The 18,333-nt window shown below is 48.8% G+C and overlaps 1 protein-coding gene across 4 annotated transcripts in view; it reads right to left on the reverse strand.

Annotated features, from left to right (window-relative positions):
- Positions 1–2,690: 2,690 nt before the first annotated feature.
- The window catches only part of PFKFB3 (6-phosphofructo-2-kinase/fructose-2,6-biphosphatase 3), a 30,964-nt gene continuing 15,321 nt past the window's right edge, over positions 2,691–18,333 (reverse strand). Inside the window, exons 8-16 of one of the 4 annotated variants that reach the window (XM_077836961.1) lie at positions 16,954–17,161; positions 16,547–16,693; positions 15,864–15,968; positions 14,103–14,232; positions 13,323–13,385; positions 13,018–13,082; positions 11,382–11,555; positions 10,036–10,058; positions 2,691–5,552 (exon numbers count right to left, since the gene is read on the reverse strand). In XM_077836961.1, coding sequence (XP_077693087.1) covers positions 5,546–5,552; positions 10,036–10,058; positions 11,382–11,555; positions 13,018–13,082; positions 13,323–13,385; positions 14,103–14,232; positions 15,864–15,968; positions 16,547–16,693; positions 16,954–17,161 — 922 coding nt within the window. In that variant the 3' untranslated portion in view covers positions 2,691–5,545. Of the gene's footprint in view, positions 5,553–10,035; positions 10,059–11,291; positions 11,556–13,017; positions 13,083–13,322; positions 13,386–14,102; positions 14,233–15,863; positions 15,969–16,546; positions 16,694–16,953; positions 17,162–18,333 lie in introns of those variants that run through there. The other 3 variants (XM_077836954.1, XM_077836964.1, XM_077836947.1) reach the window with 3 other exon arrangements.

The raw sequence follows: 18,333 nt of genomic DNA on the forward strand, positions 1-18,333 counted from the left end.
CAGACACCCCCCACCGGACCGTGGACCCTCATGGGGTGGAAACATTGGGATTGCCTCTTTTTCACGACTTCTGGGTTTTTCCTAGGCTGGCAGCTAGGCTGACTCTCCATCTCCACCCCCATCCCCTCCTCCGCTGCAGGAGCAGCTGTCTCGACCCCTTCCTTCTGGCTTCTTTCAAAGGTGACTGACTGGCCTGCTCTCTCCTTGCACTGGTTTGGGGGCTGGCTATGAGGCCTAGTGGCTAGATTTCTTCAGCAGAAACGGTCCCAGATCCTCAGCTTGTTTGAATCCACACAGCTCCCCTGACACAGCTCTATTGACTTCAGTTTATCCTGGTTGAGGATCTTTAAATGACCCAGTGCCCTGTGGGGCTCTGATTGTAAGGGTTTTGTCCTGCAGCAGTGCACTCTGGGAAGTCTTGTCCAGTGAGTTTCTGGACGCTACAGTCGTAAGGTTGGGAGCAGGGGCTGGACAAGTCACCTGCCTCCCAGGAGAGTTGGAGTAGGAAGTAGGCCTGTCAATTGGCTCCTCAACAAGCAAACAAAAATTCATGGAGAACAGCTCACTAACCATCTGTTGAAGGGGAATTCTGGGAGCTAGTCCCTGCCAGTCCCTGGCCCATGAAAACAGGAAGTGGGGAGAGAAGCAATCACCCAATTGCCTCCCCCACCAACAGGAGCAGGCTAGGAGGACACCAAGGATCTTAGAAAACATAACACAAAGCACCACACACAATCCTCTGCTGGGACGTTTTGCCGCAGACCCAGCCCATGCCAGCCAAGCAGATAGAAGCAGAGGAAGCAGCAGCCTGAGTGGGGACCTTACTGCTACCCCTCAGGGAGGATTCCCTTCCCCGCATGCTGTTCGTCCTACTACCACCACCACCCCAAGACGGGGGGGGGGGGGGGGGGGGATGGCCACAGTGCAGGAGTGAAGCCACAGGCAGATTTGTGTTGCAGTGTGCCTAGGACCCTGGATTGCCATAATCCAGGCCTGTAGCTGTGGTGTGTTCTGGAGCGGGGATGGAGCAGGGGTTTATAAAATGCAGAACCCTCCAAAAGTTCAGAGATTTAAACTACAGCCAAAGCATCAACATGTTGCAACTTGGCCCATCTCAAAGAGCGAGGTTAGAGCTGCTCTAAACCAGCCCAGTTGGGATGGGGCAGAGGGTGAAGCCTGACTTGGACTAACCCTGTCTGCAAAGCCTATTTATGGGGTGCACCACCTTGAAGGTATAGGAGGGGCCAGTGCTGTGTCAGACAAAGGGTTAATTAACAGAGATGAGCCCAAACCAGCTGGGTCCAAACCCTTCTGGACTGTGGAGACATTCATAACCACATCCAACCTTTGCAACTGGCTCCCATCTGCCCAAAGGCCCAACCCGATGCCCCCACATTGTGGGGAAGCTGGAACCAGAACTTGGCTGCTCAGGACTCTCTGTAATAGCAGCTAAGGATCTGAACCTCTCCCATTCAAAGTAACGAGGGAGGTTTGCCAGTCGACGTCAGTGGGAGCAGAACTAAGCCCTTGATGGGGAGGTATCGCCTCAGAGAAACAAAGTATTCTTTGGTTACTGTTCTGCTGAGGCAGTAAAAACCCTTGCAGGGGAGTTAACCAGCAAAACTCTCTCCCGGTTTTCCTGCTCTCTTTTGGTTTGGCTGACGGTCTCCAAAGAAAACTGCGTGCCAGTCCTCTGTCTGCTTTTAGCAAGGAAAGAGAAAAGAGGGCTTGAGTTAAGAACTTTAGCCACCTTTGAATACATGCTCAATGGCAACTATTAAATCCATTTCACATTCAAACCTACAGCGCAAGGGGTGCGACTGGTCTTAATGAGACCTCTTTAAAGAGGCTGGGGCCATTAAGCCGTGAGTCCTAGTTATTCAACTGAGAAATAAACCCAGTAGGTCTGATGGTCTCTTAAATCCAGAGTAGGCATGTACTGTACCCACTAGGAAAACTGCATGACTGAATTTTCTTCCTGCTCTTCCAGTGCATGGGGATGTCCATCCAGACTGTGATATTTTTAGGGGCAAGGGCTGTGTATTTTTATCTCCTACAGTACCAAGCACACCAGTGGCAGGCCCCTAATAGCAAGACCACTTCTGTTTTACAGGGAGTTTCTATTGCACTTTAAGCTAAATAAAAGTGGGCCAATTTACAAAGGTGCTGTACATCAGTAGCTTCCATCAACTGCACTGGAAATCTTCGACACCGAAGTAGAAGTGGTCTGATTTTTAAGATCTGCCTAACTTTGGACACCCTCCTTTGAAAGTTCTGAGCAGCGTGGGTGCTAAGGGTTCCACAGGAGTTTTCCCACATGAGCTGGATTTGGCCCCTGGCTGTGACCACTACCCCCACCGTTCTGCAGTATGCTGGGTGCCTGCCACTCTCCCACCCAGAAGTGACTGACTCAGGGTGTCTACACAGAAGAGAAAAAGCTGCACTTGGCCCTTGCCAGCTGACTGGGGCTTGCGGGGCTAGGACTGCAGGGCTGTTTCATTTCTGGGTAGACTTCTGGGCTTGGGAGACACTCCCACCCCATAGGGTCCAAGACTATACAGCAACGAAACAGCCTTACCCGCGTACAGTAACATTATTTGTATTCAAGAGGTGCTTGTCAGTGCGCTAGGCACAGCAGGGAAACCATGAATGAGAAGAATACCGTTGCCAAAGGAAGGTTCACGCCCATGTATATTTCAACAAGGTATTTTATTGGTCCAGCAACTGCAAAATATACAAATCTCTGAAAGGCATACCCTGTTCTTAAACTGGCACAGCTTTCATCTCAGGCAATTATTCCAGACATATATACAGAATACAAGTAACATATCACAAGTCAAAATAAAATAAACCCCAAAAGACCTACCCTTCTCTCCAAGCTCTGCAGTATACATTAAATAAATAAACAGCACTTCGCTATCAAAATTATAAAAAAATAAATTCAAGTCTCACAAAACAAACAAACGAAGTCACTGGTGTGGTTCAAGTAGCCCCTTCTGCCCACCCACCCTGTCTTATAATGGCACGGCCCATGCCCAATATTTGCTCTAGAATTGGTGTCAGGTTTCCAGGGGAACACGATGGACAGAGAACCAATCCCAGGAAGCCCCTTTGCTCGCCTAACTCCCTCCTCTTTGCATCGGGGGATTGGTTTCAAGCGATATTCCACCACTTTCCCTTTCAAGTAAACATACCCTTTTTCAGACAGATTAACATTATTTTTTGTAGGCCCCACCAATATGAAGTTATTTTCAGAACCGGAGATAAAGTTTGTTTTGAAGTTTGGGTGTGTGTAAAATGGATCACGGGCCCTAATGTTTGCGTTTGCTGCGTTATCTTTCCGTAGCAGGGGGAGAAAGTTAAGCTCCTCAGGAAGCAGTTCAAAAGATAGGTCACTCACGCTCTAAAAATTAGTCTCTCTAAAACGAATGAAACTAAATAGCAGACATAAAACACGCAGGCAAAAAGGGAACTCTGGATTTATCAGCTATTCAAAAACAAAAATCTTCCACTTCATCATTACAAGAATAGCTGTATATAAACAAACCTCACATTGGCAGATCACCAATAAAAATATCTTCAATGGTCGGATATGGGCTGAGAGAGCCGCTACCAGCCCTTCCCTGGTGCTGCTTTAAAAGGTACAAATGTACAAAGCATTTTCACTGTGCAAGACTAAAGCACTAGGCACTGCGGTTCACCTTTCCAAAGAAATAACCACATTCCACCAGAGCCTTTCTGCTCCCATCTGCAGGAACCTCACCGACTAACCGTTACCTGAAGCAAGAATGAATACAAAGAAATAAAATGAACGAGAATGGAGAACTCCCCAGTACAATGCTGACAGCTCAGGACCCCGCCCACTTTGCTAATGGACTGTACGGTACCTCCTTTGCACTTTAAACCATTAAGACAATAATGTATTGCTTGAGCTCCACTCGGCTTTTTGGCTCAGCACTCGCGCACCGGAGAGAGCGTGCGGCGGGGTCAAAAGAGAGCACGGGGACTAGCCAAGATTTAGGGCTTGGCAGGCCAAGGAAAAATGAGACACTACTTCAATATTCTCCTCCTCTCCCCGTTTCTGGAGTGAGGCTGGGCTGGAGAAAATGCTGTACAAGGATAATACAAGCGCACACGGGCACACAAACTTCTGCACAAATGACACAGTAGTGGTTATTCTTGGGTTTAAATCCCTTAACTTGAAGCACAGAACAGACGGCCAAGAAGAGACTCGCATACAGAACAACTGGAAGTTGGCCAGTCCCTACAACTAGTCCATAAATTAGTACCTCACACCCACCCTGCTCCCCTCTCCACAGCTAACACTGTAACTACCCACTGCTTTGCAGTCTTCATCTTTCAGCTCACGCAGTACAGCATCCAAGTATCTAGGCTTCATCTGTAAGAGGCAGGATGGGGGGGGGGGGGAGCACACCCCTGCCACATGTAAAGTGCAAAAACAAGCAGTTTATAAAAAGAAACTATTGTTTAAATGCCTCTGATTGTGGATTTTTCCACACACACACAAAAACTTGCTCTTCACGGACAGACCTCCATGCAATCCCAAGAGGGTTGTGTGTCTGCCAAACCCACCTAACCTAGCCTAGCCACCTACTTTAGAACAGTAAATCCTGCTCAAGCACAGGGTAAAAACCTCTGGGAAGTAGAGGGTGCGGAGATTAATTACAAGGAAACGCCTCTTGGGTCACATAGGCCTGTGCTCCTCCCCTCCCCCAACCTCATCCAAACAACAGCAGAGTGGGGCTTCCCCCCCAATCCAACCCTCACTGCCATGGCAAGTCAGCAAGTGGCTCAAACCATCTCCCCTCAGGCAGCGCATCTCAGGTCGAGGCTAAATGCAGATTCCATTTGTTTCAGAAGCAGACGTACACACTCGGCAGATCCCTCTGATATTTACAGAGCTGTAGAATTGTTTTGTTAAAAGCGGCCGTAGATTTCTGCTTGAACAGCCAAAGATGTTGCCCAACTGTCTCTGCCGTCAGGTCACATGCCCTGAAGAGACTGGCTGCGTGCATGTCACAGGCCATCGCTGGTACCAATAAGGAGTGTCTGGTGCATGGAGGAGTTAAAGACACCCCTCCCCTTTTGCATTTCTCTGCTCACCCTGCCTCCTCCACATATATACACACATGAACGGGAGGAGACAGGGCAGTACCAGCCATCCCTGCAGGGTCATGTCACTTAAACACAAAAACAAAGTCCAGAAACTCAGTGCACTAGAAGCACTTTACAGCTTGCTAAGATATATCAAACACCCAAGGAGACACACACACAGATGGCCTATGGATCTGTTGTTGAATCCACTTTTTCCAGGCTGATGAGCTCTTCTCTCTCTCCCCTCCCCCAGCTCAATCCAGTCCAGTCGGCAGATGAACAGCTGTGGCAGAAGCAGCCAAGGGGCAACCTTGAGTCGAATGGAGGAGTACGATACAAGCAAACATCAGAAATGACGATGAAATGGGGTCGGCATCATCTGTAGGCTTCCAACGGCCCTGAAGAAATCACGATTGCTTCTGGGAGCTGTTCATGTTCTTGCAAAGAAACAAAGCAAAGCAGGGGTTGGATTTGCCCTGTAACTCGGAAACCAAACAGCAAGAAACACAGCAGCATCCTGTACATGCAGATGGGACATGGGGCAGGGAAGGCTAACAGAGCCACTGTAGAAATCACTGCAAAAGCATCTACTAGGGAGGCAGGTCAGACAATGCCCACTGAGGGAACGGCCATGATTAAAAAACAAAAAAGCAGCAGAGGAGATTTTCATCAGCATGCCGCCTGCCTCTAACCCTTGGCCCTCTATTGTTTGTGTTCATGGCCCTCGCTTGTGTCATGTCTGTATTTAGACAGTAAGTGCCTCAGGGCAGGGACTATGTGCCAGATTCTGTACTGCAGAGTAATCAACACCAGTGCAGCGTGGATGTGAAATGCTACCCACTCTGCACAGGCATAAATGAATACACAAGGGTGGAGACTCGGGTTCTGGGTCTTCCTTTGTTTCTCCAGACCTCCTAGCAAATATTGGAATCATCAGTAATTTGCACTAGTAAAGCTGAACCACCAGTTCTCATGTCAGCAAAGCTATGCTAAGCGCTATCCTGCACAATGGCTGAATGAGACATGAACAAACTGGCTGCTCCAGCTGAGCAAAGGACCTTGGCTTCCCATAGTCTGCCTCACCGTGAACTACAGATTAAGATCTCCAGACTTTTCACTTGCCCCAATACTGTCTTTAAAAAGCACTAGGGCCTTCCATTGCTGCTCAAGTCTAGACACCATCCAGCTATAGACCTCAACTGTAGCTCTTCAGAACTGCTGTTGCAAAGACATCCAGTGAACACCAACGTCAACTAGAAAAGCATTTTCTAATCCATGCCAAAGAGGTGAAAAGGATGCAAGTTTCAACAGCTAAACACACTAGTCACAATGCAAGACTGACACCCTCTGCAGTGGTCACAACACTGAGCAGCCCCCCCACTAGATATGGGACATGAAGGTTTGTTGCGATTGGCAAGTTATCCACGTCACAACATCCCAGGGAGGGGAAAAGGGGGAAGAGACCAGTTTCTCAACAGAAATCTCAGTCCTGGCTGGGTTTATAGCATGGACCAAGATACAGAAGTGGGTTGAGATGCTCTCACTGCTATCCACAGAGACAGGGTCAGGTTAGGGAAGCCAGAGCATGCATTGAGCCATTTACCTTGGAAATATTAGTAAAGAGAAAACTTTAAGGAAGTGATACACAGTTCGTCTTTAAGCGTGAAAAGTGAAGGGGAAAGAGAGAAGGGGAGAGGAGGGGAAGAGACTTTAAATTTGATTTAATAAAAGTTCATTCAGGATCAAAACAAATAAAAAGAACACACACACACACACACACACACACACACCCCCCACCATTATAGTCAAAAGGCAACAGCTGTCCTCCACATTTGCTCCCCAGTGCCTAGATCCTACAGTGATGAGCACTTACTACAGTCTATTCCCAGCAAAGGTGCTAGGCTGCTGGTATGTGATCTTATTTCTTGCCTGCTTTCTAGGTTACATATAATCCTATTAACAACAAAGAATCCAATCCATACTAGGATGGTGGTTCCCAGCCACTGATGCTTCAGGCTCTGGGAGCTAGAGTCGGAAGGAAGGGACATTAGACGCTCCGAGATCCGCAACGGGGGTAAGTGGTCAGAGTTCCACTGATTCTCAATGGCGCTGCGACACATTTACATCAGCTGAGCACCTGCCCTCAACTCCACCACAGACCTACTTACACCCACGAACAAAATGAGTCAGGGAGTGTACATTAGCGTAACATATATCCCCAAATAGGGGTAAAAGTCAGGGTTGACTATGATTCGTGCAAGTTGCCCTCTCTTCTAGCCGCTAAGGCGGCCACTTAGATGCTCATAGAGATTTGGATCACGGAGGAGGGTGTATGATGATAGACACATGTCTAAGTCAGCCTAAAATGGGATTGGATGAACATGCCAGTTACACATCACCTCTGAATTTGGCCCGAATGCCTGAGCTCCTTTAAGGTAGGGAAGAGGAACCTAAGCATAAAAGGTGCCACCAGCCAGTCAGCAAGGCAAGCTCCAAGCCACAATGGAGTCTGGTCTGCCCTAAGCTTTAGTCTTGCAACTACTGTCAGAACTTGGAGAGCATCGGCTGGTTCAGCAGAGTTCTTGGCCTGGCAAACTGAGCTAGCTGTCCCAAAAAGGTTTTGAACCTCTGCTTCAGAGGGGGCATTTTCAGTGGCACGGTCAGCATCAAGCTGTTCGGTGCCTTTTGATTACAACGTGGACAATATTAAGAAGCACCCTCACAAGCAGTAAGGAAAGGAAAAAGCAGCCGTGCATGCCATGTAGACAAATCAACATAAATCAAGACAAGCCTGCATTTGTCCTTTAACATACAAGAGCTGAGCTGCCCACAAACGAGAATCTTTCAAAATGTCATGCCCAGGTTTGCTAACGTGACCTATTCCCTTTCCCAACAACACAGAGGCTATTAGATTTGATATTGCAGCTAGACTATCACAAGATGAGAGGGAGATGATAAGAATTAATGAGGTTCGTCAGTGTGTTCAAGCATAACTGAATTCTGCCTCTGCTACTGCTCATTTTAGTTAACAGCAAATCCCAGCATCCTGAAAACGACAAGGACAGAGATGCAACATTAACTATGACTCAGGCTGATCCAGTCAGTGAGTAAGATGATGAACTGATGCCTTCTCACCATTACGCTGTACCTGTCCCCTGGCAGACTACAGAGCACCAGTATGTACCAATTAGGCTCCCTCTAACTAACATTCGGTTATTCTGCAACTGATCTGTAGAAAGCCACGCAGTATGGAGTATAAAAGCAGCAGGAGTTAGGGGCAGTCATTCAAAGCACAGATACAACAATGGCAAGAATCATATTCTTGACCATAGCTGGAGGGGTCTACTTTACTGTCTACTATCCCCAAGCCAACATGGATACTCTATTCCCCAGAAGCCTCGAATCCCGATTTGCTTGTCACAGTTTTGTAGGTAGATGGACACCATGACCCGACAGCTCCCAGCCAAAGTCTAAATAGCCTCCCTTGAGACAGGAGATAAAATCCTTCTAGGGTGAGGGGAGCAACGTGAAGCAGGACCCTCCCCAGGAAGCTCATTTGGTGCAACCTCACACTTTGTGTTTCCTCTAAGGTGCGCGTCTGTGCAACCGCAAAAGAGGGCATCAAGGGCCGCGCACCAAATTAGTGGAGCCGTGCAGACGTGCAGCCAAAGGTGGGCCTGGATCCCGAAGAGGCTGTGTAAGGTGAGGTGGGGGCTATAGGGGGTGGATGGGAGCAGTGGGGAGCTTGGGGTGTGCAGGGCTAGACACCCCTCCCCACTGCTGCCTGCCCTCTGTTTCTGCAGTAGACCCACACCGGTTTGGCTGGGTTATACAGAAGGGTAACAGGATTTGGTGCCTTGACATATTCAATATATCCAGAGGCACAGGAAAAGATTCAGTGTTGTCCTATTCAATTACTGACAAAGCCATGATCTGATTCCCTAGCAGAAAGTGTTATAATATAATCTTGCAAATCAGAAAACTCTGACAATTCAAATGCTAAATGGCAGTTATCTACATAGCTCTTGTAACAGAAAACGATACAAGGCCCTGCATTACTTTTTAGCAAAAAGTAATACATAATATATAGATTATTGAGAATGAATACATAGCAAGGTCAACTGCAGATGCAGCTTCAGCAACAGCAACCCTTTAGTGGAAGGGTACAAAAAGCTGCTAAGTCCGATCAGCAATTCAGGTTTTTTGTTTGCACAGTTGGCGCGCATCCGCACATCACCTCGATATTGGTGTTGCACATAAAATTCATTCTGCACATGGAAGGAAAAAATGAGAGGGAACATTGCTCCCACTGGTTGCATTCTAAGGAGGTGGAAACACTGTTGTGTGGGAGTCTCTCCACGAGCCAGGGATACAAGCCGTCCCTGGCCAAGAGGGAACAGCACTAACTAGACATGGGATGGGGAGGGTGGAGGCCGATTGCACCAGAGGCAAAGCAGCCCCTCTCGCCACCTTCTAGTTAGACACTGCTAAACCACATCTACTGAAGTAGGAGTGTCACAGCTAACAGGAAGCCAAGCCAGCACCCAGGCAGGAAGGAAGGACAAACCAGAACTACAAACCAGATTAGAGGGTACAAGCACTGAAGAGAATCCTTAACAGATTCCAATGTCCTTGACCAAATGCTTGGAAAGGGAGCAGGAGGGGGACAAAAAGGAGGAGAGAAATCAGGAGGAGAGCAGTATCAGATCCAAGACCCTTGAGTGTTTGAATACCACTGATGGCCCCATCTTCCCCCCCATAAAGATGCATGAATTTCCCCCTTATGAAGGAAGACTTGGGAGCCACAGAATTAAAATCCAGAACTCAATCTAGTTTCACAGCAGCAACAACAAAGATAACAACAAAGCCAGCTGGAAGGTAGGAGACACAGAAAGGAAAAACTCACAAGAAGATACTTACAGACACGCCTTCCCGAGTAAAGGCTGCAAGGAGACAAAGAGATAGAGAAAATGGAAAGAGAGGCATCAGTAACAGAGGGCATGTAGGAAGGGAGTCATTTGAAATCAGCGAGAGGCAACCAACCAAAGAGCAATTCCAGGTCGAAGCTGGGCAGACGGTTAATTGGAAGGTAGCATGAAGGACACCAAAACTGGAGGCCTCCTTAACCATCTCCTTTAGTGCTAATTGGGAACCAGATGTTAGTGCAAAGCAGCCACCAACCAGAATCTCCAGCAATTCATCCCAGCCCGCAAGAATAGGAACTTGCAGCCTTACTTTTTAGGACTGGCCTACAAAGCAGTGGAGAGGGCAACAGGGAATTAACATGGACCACAGGGCACAGGAAGAGCAGACAGACCAGGCAGCAGGCTCTTATTCATCTATAACTAAGGTCGCTTCTAAGGCCTGAAGAGACACACTTTTATGGGCACTTGTGTAGCCAGCACCCCAGATCTTTAACTGTGGGGGGAACTGACTCGGAGGAAGGAGTTTTACGATCTCTATTAAATATCAGAGGAGCAATCATGGGGAGAAGGCAGCACTAAGCAGTGCCCCTAGAGGAGCTCCGTCCTCTATAATGGACAGAGCAAGCAAGCCCATGCGTCCCCTTGGGATTTGCGCAAGGGTACACAGCAGATGGTTCCGGCCAGGCTGCGAATCAAGTCACAGCCAATAGAGTCAAAGCCAGTTTATCAGCTCCGTGACAGCTGGTCATTAGGGCTGCTGTTCAAAAAGGCAACATTGGCTGTTCTATTGCCCCACCTCTAGCTAGGCTGGGGTTCTTGGGAGAGTGATGGGAAGGGAAGCAGGTGCGACCAGGGTATAGGTTCCCAGAGGTCATTATTAAGATAATGCCAAGAATTATTCCTTTATTGCAGCACCTAGAACAAAACTCCAACCTAGTATGGGACAGCTAGATCCCAGAGGAGGAAGGATTGGAGAGGCCAATGAACGATCTGGAATGCGAGTGGGCAAACCAGCACCAGGCACCCATTTAGAAGCTTGCACAGTAGCTGAGTTCAGAGGCACTTGAATGGGGACAGAGAGAAATATTAAATTTCAACAACACAGCTGCTCAGTTCAGTCTGGATTTGGATTTTCCTGGGCTTCCAAGGGTCCCAAGAAGCAAGAGACTGAAGAGTGAGTTAATTTTAGGTGCTTTTAATAGAAGGGAGGGCGCTGGTGGTAAACTAACTAAACGCAGCTCGAAGACAGCAGCATAATTAAAATAATCAAATGCTGCTCCTTTGATTAATAAGCGACAAGAAGCGAACAACAATAAAGAGAAGAAGAAGAATTCGACTAACTTGTCCAGGCAGCTGCGTGGGCACCTCTTGGGGCATACAGACTGGCAGGGCAGCAGCAGAAGAAGCCACATGCTCGTCAAAGCTGTTGATGCGCGGTTTTTTGGTGGGCTCTGGGCTCGCTAGAGGGGTAACACTATTACGTCTCATGAGCGGGTTAGGTCCCTTCTTTGCTTCCTAAATTAGAGCGAGACAAAGACAAAAAGAAAGAAGGCGAAAGTTATGAAAAAAAGCAATTTTAAATTCTCCTCTATTTCCCCACCCAAAAAAAAAAAAAAACCATCTACATACATGGTGCATGTTTGATGCATTAATGTCCCTGATCACCAAGTGCAACACAAAGGTCAGGAGAGACGTTCCAAGGGAAAAAACCCTACACTCTGAACCCTTCTGGTTCTACGCAGAAAAGGCCACGACTTGCAGCGATAATTGACTAGAACAGGAAGGCTCTTCTGTCTCCTTCTCAAGATCTTTCCTGCTGACCCAAGCAGATAGGCAAGAGGGGAGCACAAAAGCAAGAAGCACAGGAGGGCGCGAGTCTAGCCAATGAGAGCGATTGATTCAGCAATTGGACAGAGCTGCCAGCGAAGTTCCATTGCAAAGAGCTTATGCTCACCTAGGGGATGTTCCGCTTCCTGGAACTGCCCACACTTCCCGTGTGAAAGGGAGGGACAGCTACCCATGCAGCATATTAGGAGAATAACCAGAGCAATTTGTGCTTGTCTAGCTTTATGTTATCACCACAGCCTAGCTCTTGTTATTGCTGCAGAACCCATTGCTACAATACAGCAGCTGTCAAAGGATTCAGAAGCTCTTGGTCTACGCTACCCAGCCAGGAATTGCTTCACCCATTGCCGACTATGCAGCCACCTCTAGGCGGGAAAGGCTGACTTCTGGCAACCCTACGATGCAGTTTAGGACAGGAAGTGAAGAAAAAAAGAGCCACCTGAAAGGGGGACAATTTAAATTGGATCTAGCAGCACAGCACCCCCGAACACCAGGCTGGAGCATGCCTTCAGTGCCAACGCCATGGAAGTATGCCGTCTCCTAAATCATCAGCACCACTGCTCATAGCACCTACATGTTCCTTGGAGGTCTCCTAGCCACGTACTGACCAGACTTAACCTTGCTTAGCTTACATGCCCACAGCACATTAATCTCACTCCCCAAAGGAGACTGCTAACATTTTTCCTTCCTCTCCCCTAGCCCTCCACAAGCATACAACGCACTCACCCCTTCTGCTTCACAAGGAACGTGGCCTGATGGCTCTGGCCCTAACTATGGCACTGCAGAAATCATTCCCTGCCTCCTCCTCAGGCATTTATCAGTCTAGGCTCATTGGCTGTCAGAGGGCCTGATCCAAAGCCCGATGAAAGTCTGTCCATTAACTTCAGTGCGCTTGGGATCAGGGCTCTAGAATGTAGGGGAAGCACCTGAAGGCAGGTTGGGGGTTTTAGGGTCTTTAATTTCTGAAGCCTCCTCATCTGCCTGAAACTCCTGCAGCCAGTTCTCAAACGGCTGCTCATGGTGCCCAGCCCAGCGATCCCCAACCCCCAACCCCTCTTGAAGTCCTTGTTGCCGGCTCACATTAGGAGGAAGGAGACAGAGTGACAGAGACCTAAAGCAAAGCACAACTCACCTCTGTCTGGTCTCTGTGGGTGTTCACCGCTTCGACGTTCAGACAGATGGACTCCACTCGGCAACCTGCAGTGAGGAGTGAGAGACCGTGAGCAATTGATGGTTCCTCGTTACTTTAGGGTAGAGCCCAAAGGCCTCCGTTAGGATCAGGGACCCACTGCGCTAGGCAGCGCAAAAACACACAGGAAGAGCGCGCCAGTCCTGCCCCAAAGAGCCTACAATCTAGCCTGAACCAAGGTGTAACCATCAGCAAACACTTCACCCAACCCCGCGAGCCAGCACGCCAAGGGAAAACGTTCCACTTACCATAGGCCACAGGTGTCAGCTTCAGCACCGTGTGAAGGGGGCATTTCAGGTAGGGCATTTCAGCTGGAGGAAGGGCAAACAAGGGCGGGAGGGGAGGTTAGTGACAGCACAAGTGGCAGAGTCCCGTCTGCAAATGGGTTTGTAGATGTATGGACCGACTCGGTAGAGGCCGGTGGGACTCCCCGTGCGTAACTTAGCACACTGCCTAGGTCACCCGAAGCACAGGCAAAACAAGGGTCCACCCAGGGCTCCTCTCTACAGCTGGCCCAACGCCCCTGGCTAGTTCCAATCTCCCACTTCAGCAGTAGGCCGGACTGGGAGACTGAATGCCCCCCTCCTCGGCAACTTGGGGACTCCTCAGGCCGACCCTGGAGCTCACTCGGTGGTGCCAGGGTTCCAAAAGATGTTCAGAGGAATGACACTGCAGCAGCCCAGAAGCTGGAGCAGGGACCAGCAGCATAGGAGAGGTCCTACACTCTCAGTGACCAGCCCACCGCATGATACAGCAGGGGCTCAGGCTGGTGCAATTCCACTTAAAATACCACGAGCGTCATATGGCCCAGTCTTTGCAGACACAGAACTGTGTGCACCAAGCAGCACTCCCAGCACCATCCAACTTCGAGAACTCCTTGGAGGAGCGTGTGCAAGGAATCCCTTTCTCTCTGAGCTTCTGTAAAATACCCCCATCCGCCCTCCCATGGCAGCCCAATGTAGAGCAGCCGGAAGCAACATGGGACCCAACTGCCTCCGGCTAAGACTGCCGGGGTGTGTGTCACATACCCGCGCTCTTGTCTAGGAAATAAGCCAGAAGGCACCGCATCACAGCCTGGTGACAGATCACGAGGACGTTCTCCTGCCTCTCCAGCTCCATGATGACTGGCTCCAGGCGCTGCACCAGATCTTGGTATGACTGCAAAATAAGTAGAGCGAGAGATAAATTCAGAGCACAGTCAGGAATTACAAGGAGTCAAAAGCAAAGCCACCGTTTTGATCCATCTACTGAGTTCATGCTTTAAACCAAGTGAAACCCCCAAAGCTCCTGGAGTTTGGAGCTGTATCCATGGCTTACAGGACAAAAGCAGCTGGAACACTGTTGAAATGATGCTTTACATGAGGTCTGTAATAAGAGGTGTTTCCTTTTCCTACTGGATTCTTTTAAACTAGACATATATTCACAACCCTCCTCTCCTACTATACAGAAGAATCACCACCATCATTTGAGATCCACCCAACCTTTCCACAATGCCAGCTAGAGTTTGCCTGGAGTTTGTGCCCTTCTGCTTAAGCAGATCTGTTCTGAACCATGGACATCTCTCAGCTCAAAAATGAATTTAGCTTTGGTGAAAGGTTCTAAATCAAACAGCCTTACAGACTGAGGTCTTCCATCTAGTCAGAGTACAGGAGGCAGAGACAGTGCGAGATCCCCCACACCGCCAACCTGTTTTAACTCTGAATGATAGGGACCACCCTTTACGAATCAGGAGATAGTTTTGGCTCAGTGGAACATCTGGTCCTTGGCTTCTCTGCAGAGACTGCCAGCATGGTGGCCATCTACCCACTAGGAATTGACTTTCAGTCACGAGTAATATGGATTTGAACAGGTGAACTTGTGGCAAAAGGCTCTATGGCCCATTAGCCACCCCTTCCAAGTAATTTCAGCAGTTCTCTAAAATGAACACACCACATCTCATGACAGAACACTAAACACAAGGTCACTTCTCTGCTCTGGTATTGGGAGGAGAAAGAACCTCAGCAACAGACAGACTTCTGCTTTCATATCTGCACTGGATACTGGAAGGGTTTATTAAGCTACATGGAGTTTTCAAGGATAATGAATATCTATGTTTCAGAAGCTTGTTTTTCTACAAGAGCCATATACTCTGGAGAACAGAAACAAGAGTGGTAGCTGGTGGGAATTTTAGCCCCTACAGTCAATATTACGCACATCACTATTCCATAACTTTGAAATCCACAAGCCTGTATTTTTCCAGGAGCTGGTGGATATTCCTCATACATCTTTATCTTTATTCCATAGCACTGAACTAAACTCCCATGTCAATGAACACAAATCACTTCATCACCCGCTAAAAATGTACCATCAGCTCACTCCCCCAGTCAGCAGAGAGCTCTGGAGAAATGCTACCATCAGCCTCAGGAAGGTGCCTTAGGGCAGGGCAGTAAAGAGAACTCCTTTGGGATGGAAGATACTATTTTACATTAAATATAGGGCCAGATTCAGATACCTTTGCTCAGGTTAAGCAGCACCTTATGCCTCGAGCGGTCTTGATGAAATCTACGGGACCATCCAACAACTTGATGAAGGTATCAGAACTAGCCCATTAAAATTTGACAAGCGCCCAGATGGGGTCAGCACTCACATCTAGTTACCGCTTTGACTCAAAGTACTCAGAAAGCCTAGACTGACCCATTCCTTTTCTGCCCTCTAGGTTGGATGCAGTGCAGAAGGGTATACGGGTATGATAGGAAAGTATGTGGCATTTTAGACCAGTCAGGTCCCAGAGGGTTTCTCTGCAGACATACCTCTCCAGAAGGGTAGCGGTAATAGTACTTGTCCTGATCGCGTAAAGCATATTCCTCCGGGTGCTGCGCCTTGATCTCTTCGTAAGTCATCTCTTCACATACACCCTGCGGGAACAAGACATCCCCCGAGGTTATTTACTGGGCTTCAGACAACAGAGCTGCAGGTGCCAACCAATGCAGGTACCAGGCAGCCTTACGGCAAACCCTTCTCCTGCACACAGAGAATAGACTGCACTTGAGCCCCTAAGAATTCAGCCGTACAGTGGCCCCAGTGGCAGCAATGTTAAATCAGTAGGTTAGAGACAAAAGCTAACAAGCTCTTTGGCAGCACCGCATTTGCTGCCAAAACCAGGCCGGGAAACAATACTGTCTCTTTACGTCTCTGGAGAGGTTTGACGTCACTGCTTGGGAAATGTCAGCAATGGCTGTCAGAGCTAGGCATGGAGTCAGCTTCCCCCACTTAGCACTTCCACTGCACCTCGGTCCTGGCCCTCCCCTTCCTATGCTCGCTATTACAGCTCCAGCCTCTCCTGGACAAAACCAGCCGAGCTGGCCAGGTCACAGTGTGTTGGAGCGGGCAAACCTCGCTTCCACTGTGACATTTGGGCAGAGGTGGAAGGCCAGTGCCCTCACTGCTCCGCTCAGTGAGAGTCGGCAATTAGTAAGCCAGTTAAGATGCTTACAGCATCGATTTCATTGAGCGCCTTCCACTGTTCATAGGGCAGCTTGAGAGCTTCCGCCGTTTGGATTGTCCTCTTGAGTTGGCTGGTCCAGATTTTGAGGTCCTTCAAGTTCTGCTCCTCAACAAATTTGTTCAATGCGCTGGCAAACTAAAGGAGATAAAACACAAAGGGTGGTTACTGAACCTCTGTTACCCAGGGCTTCCAGATGGTCCTGCTTAATTACCCCTGATTTCAGAGGAGCTCATTTAGGTACCAATAGTGCACTGAAATGTTGCCAATTCGGAAGACACATTCAGGCCTACACCAAGAATATATATCTGATGCCACCTTGTCTCACACACGGCATATTACACAACCAGGGGCTTGCTCCCACTTGCCCAAATACAAGAGGGATATTGTTCCCCTACCTTCTTGCCCCTACTGGAGAGTCCACAGTCGCCGCCAATCCTCCCTTTGAGGTTGAATTCACTCTCGCCGTGTCGACACAGATAAATGGTGCGCGGCTGGACGTGGATGTTCATTAGGTAATAGACAATCCTGCTCTGGATGTGATCCTGGACCCTGTTCACCAGGAACCTCCGGCCAACGTCGATCACTTTGATCAGAGACACATCCCTGTGGAAAACACAGCAAGGAGCAGTGGAAACATGAATCAAAGGCAACTCTCGAGAATAAATGTCAAGGGGATATAATCCCCATGTTAAAAGGATTTGCTGCAGGGGTATTCCATGGTAGCTGTAAGGCTTTCCTTTGAAACCACTGCTACATTGAGACTGGCCAGGTGATCTCCATTTTCCTTGTTCCATTAAAAAAAGATTAAATAAGATTATTCTGACTCCAGGCCCACGGCTGGTAGCTAGCACAAGCCTCCAGTGTCCTCCAGTGTACGAGAGATCTGGGATGAGGCAGCATCCCCCATGTGGCTTTCACACCTCGGGACAGCTGAGATTGACAGCACACACTGAATGATTGACTACACTGAAACCCTGAAGGCCCAGAGAAAGCCACCTGCTGCCCCACGCCAGGTGCAGAAAGTCATAGGATGATGGAGGAGTTACTCATGGTAAAAAAAGTGTTCCCAAATGGAGATGCAGAGGAGATAAATATTTCAGCACTGCAATATTTATCTGACTGACTCTATCCAGAGTCACTTAGGATAACTACGGCCTCCTGGGTGTCTGCTCTGGCTGGAGAGTTGATTACGGTAGGGGACGGCTTCCTCCCAGGGCTCGCAATGTTACAGAGCTTTGATGGGATAATGTCAAAAGGTTCACAGAAGTACCCCAAATCTCAGCTGCCCCTCCAAAGTTCTTGGGTCTGGAAACCAGCCTGAAAGCCTCAAAAGATCAGCACATGGTGCTTCTGGTCGGCCCAGAAATCGCATGTAAAAATTTCCGCAGGATGTTCTGGTCCTCTGGTTCCATGCTGGAGCCACAAGGCATAAAGGATGGTGAAAAAGCCACATCTTCTTGGTTCTCCAATAGAGGCTTGAGTTTAGAATGAGAGCTTGGGGCTCGCTCTTAATTTTATTGTAATACAGGGGTGGGCAAACTTTTTGGCCCGAGGGCCACATCCGAGCATGAAACTATATGAAGGGCCGGCTGTGCCTATATAAGGCTGTGCCTCCCCAAACAGACTGGCCCCTATCTGCCCCCTCCCACTTCCCACCCCCTGTCTGCCCCCCTCAAAACTCCCAACCCATCCAACCCCCCCAACCTGCTCCTTGTCCCGCGATGGCCCCTTCCCGGGACCTCCCACCCCAACTGCCCCCCGGGACCCCACCCCCT

This window comes from Eretmochelys imbricata, chromosome 1, assembly GCF_965152235.1.
Source record: "Eretmochelys imbricata isolate rEreImb1 chromosome 1, rEreImb1.hap1, whole genome shotgun sequence".
Taxonomy (NCBI): Eukaryota; Metazoa; Chordata; order Testudines; family Cheloniidae; genus Eretmochelys; species Eretmochelys imbricata.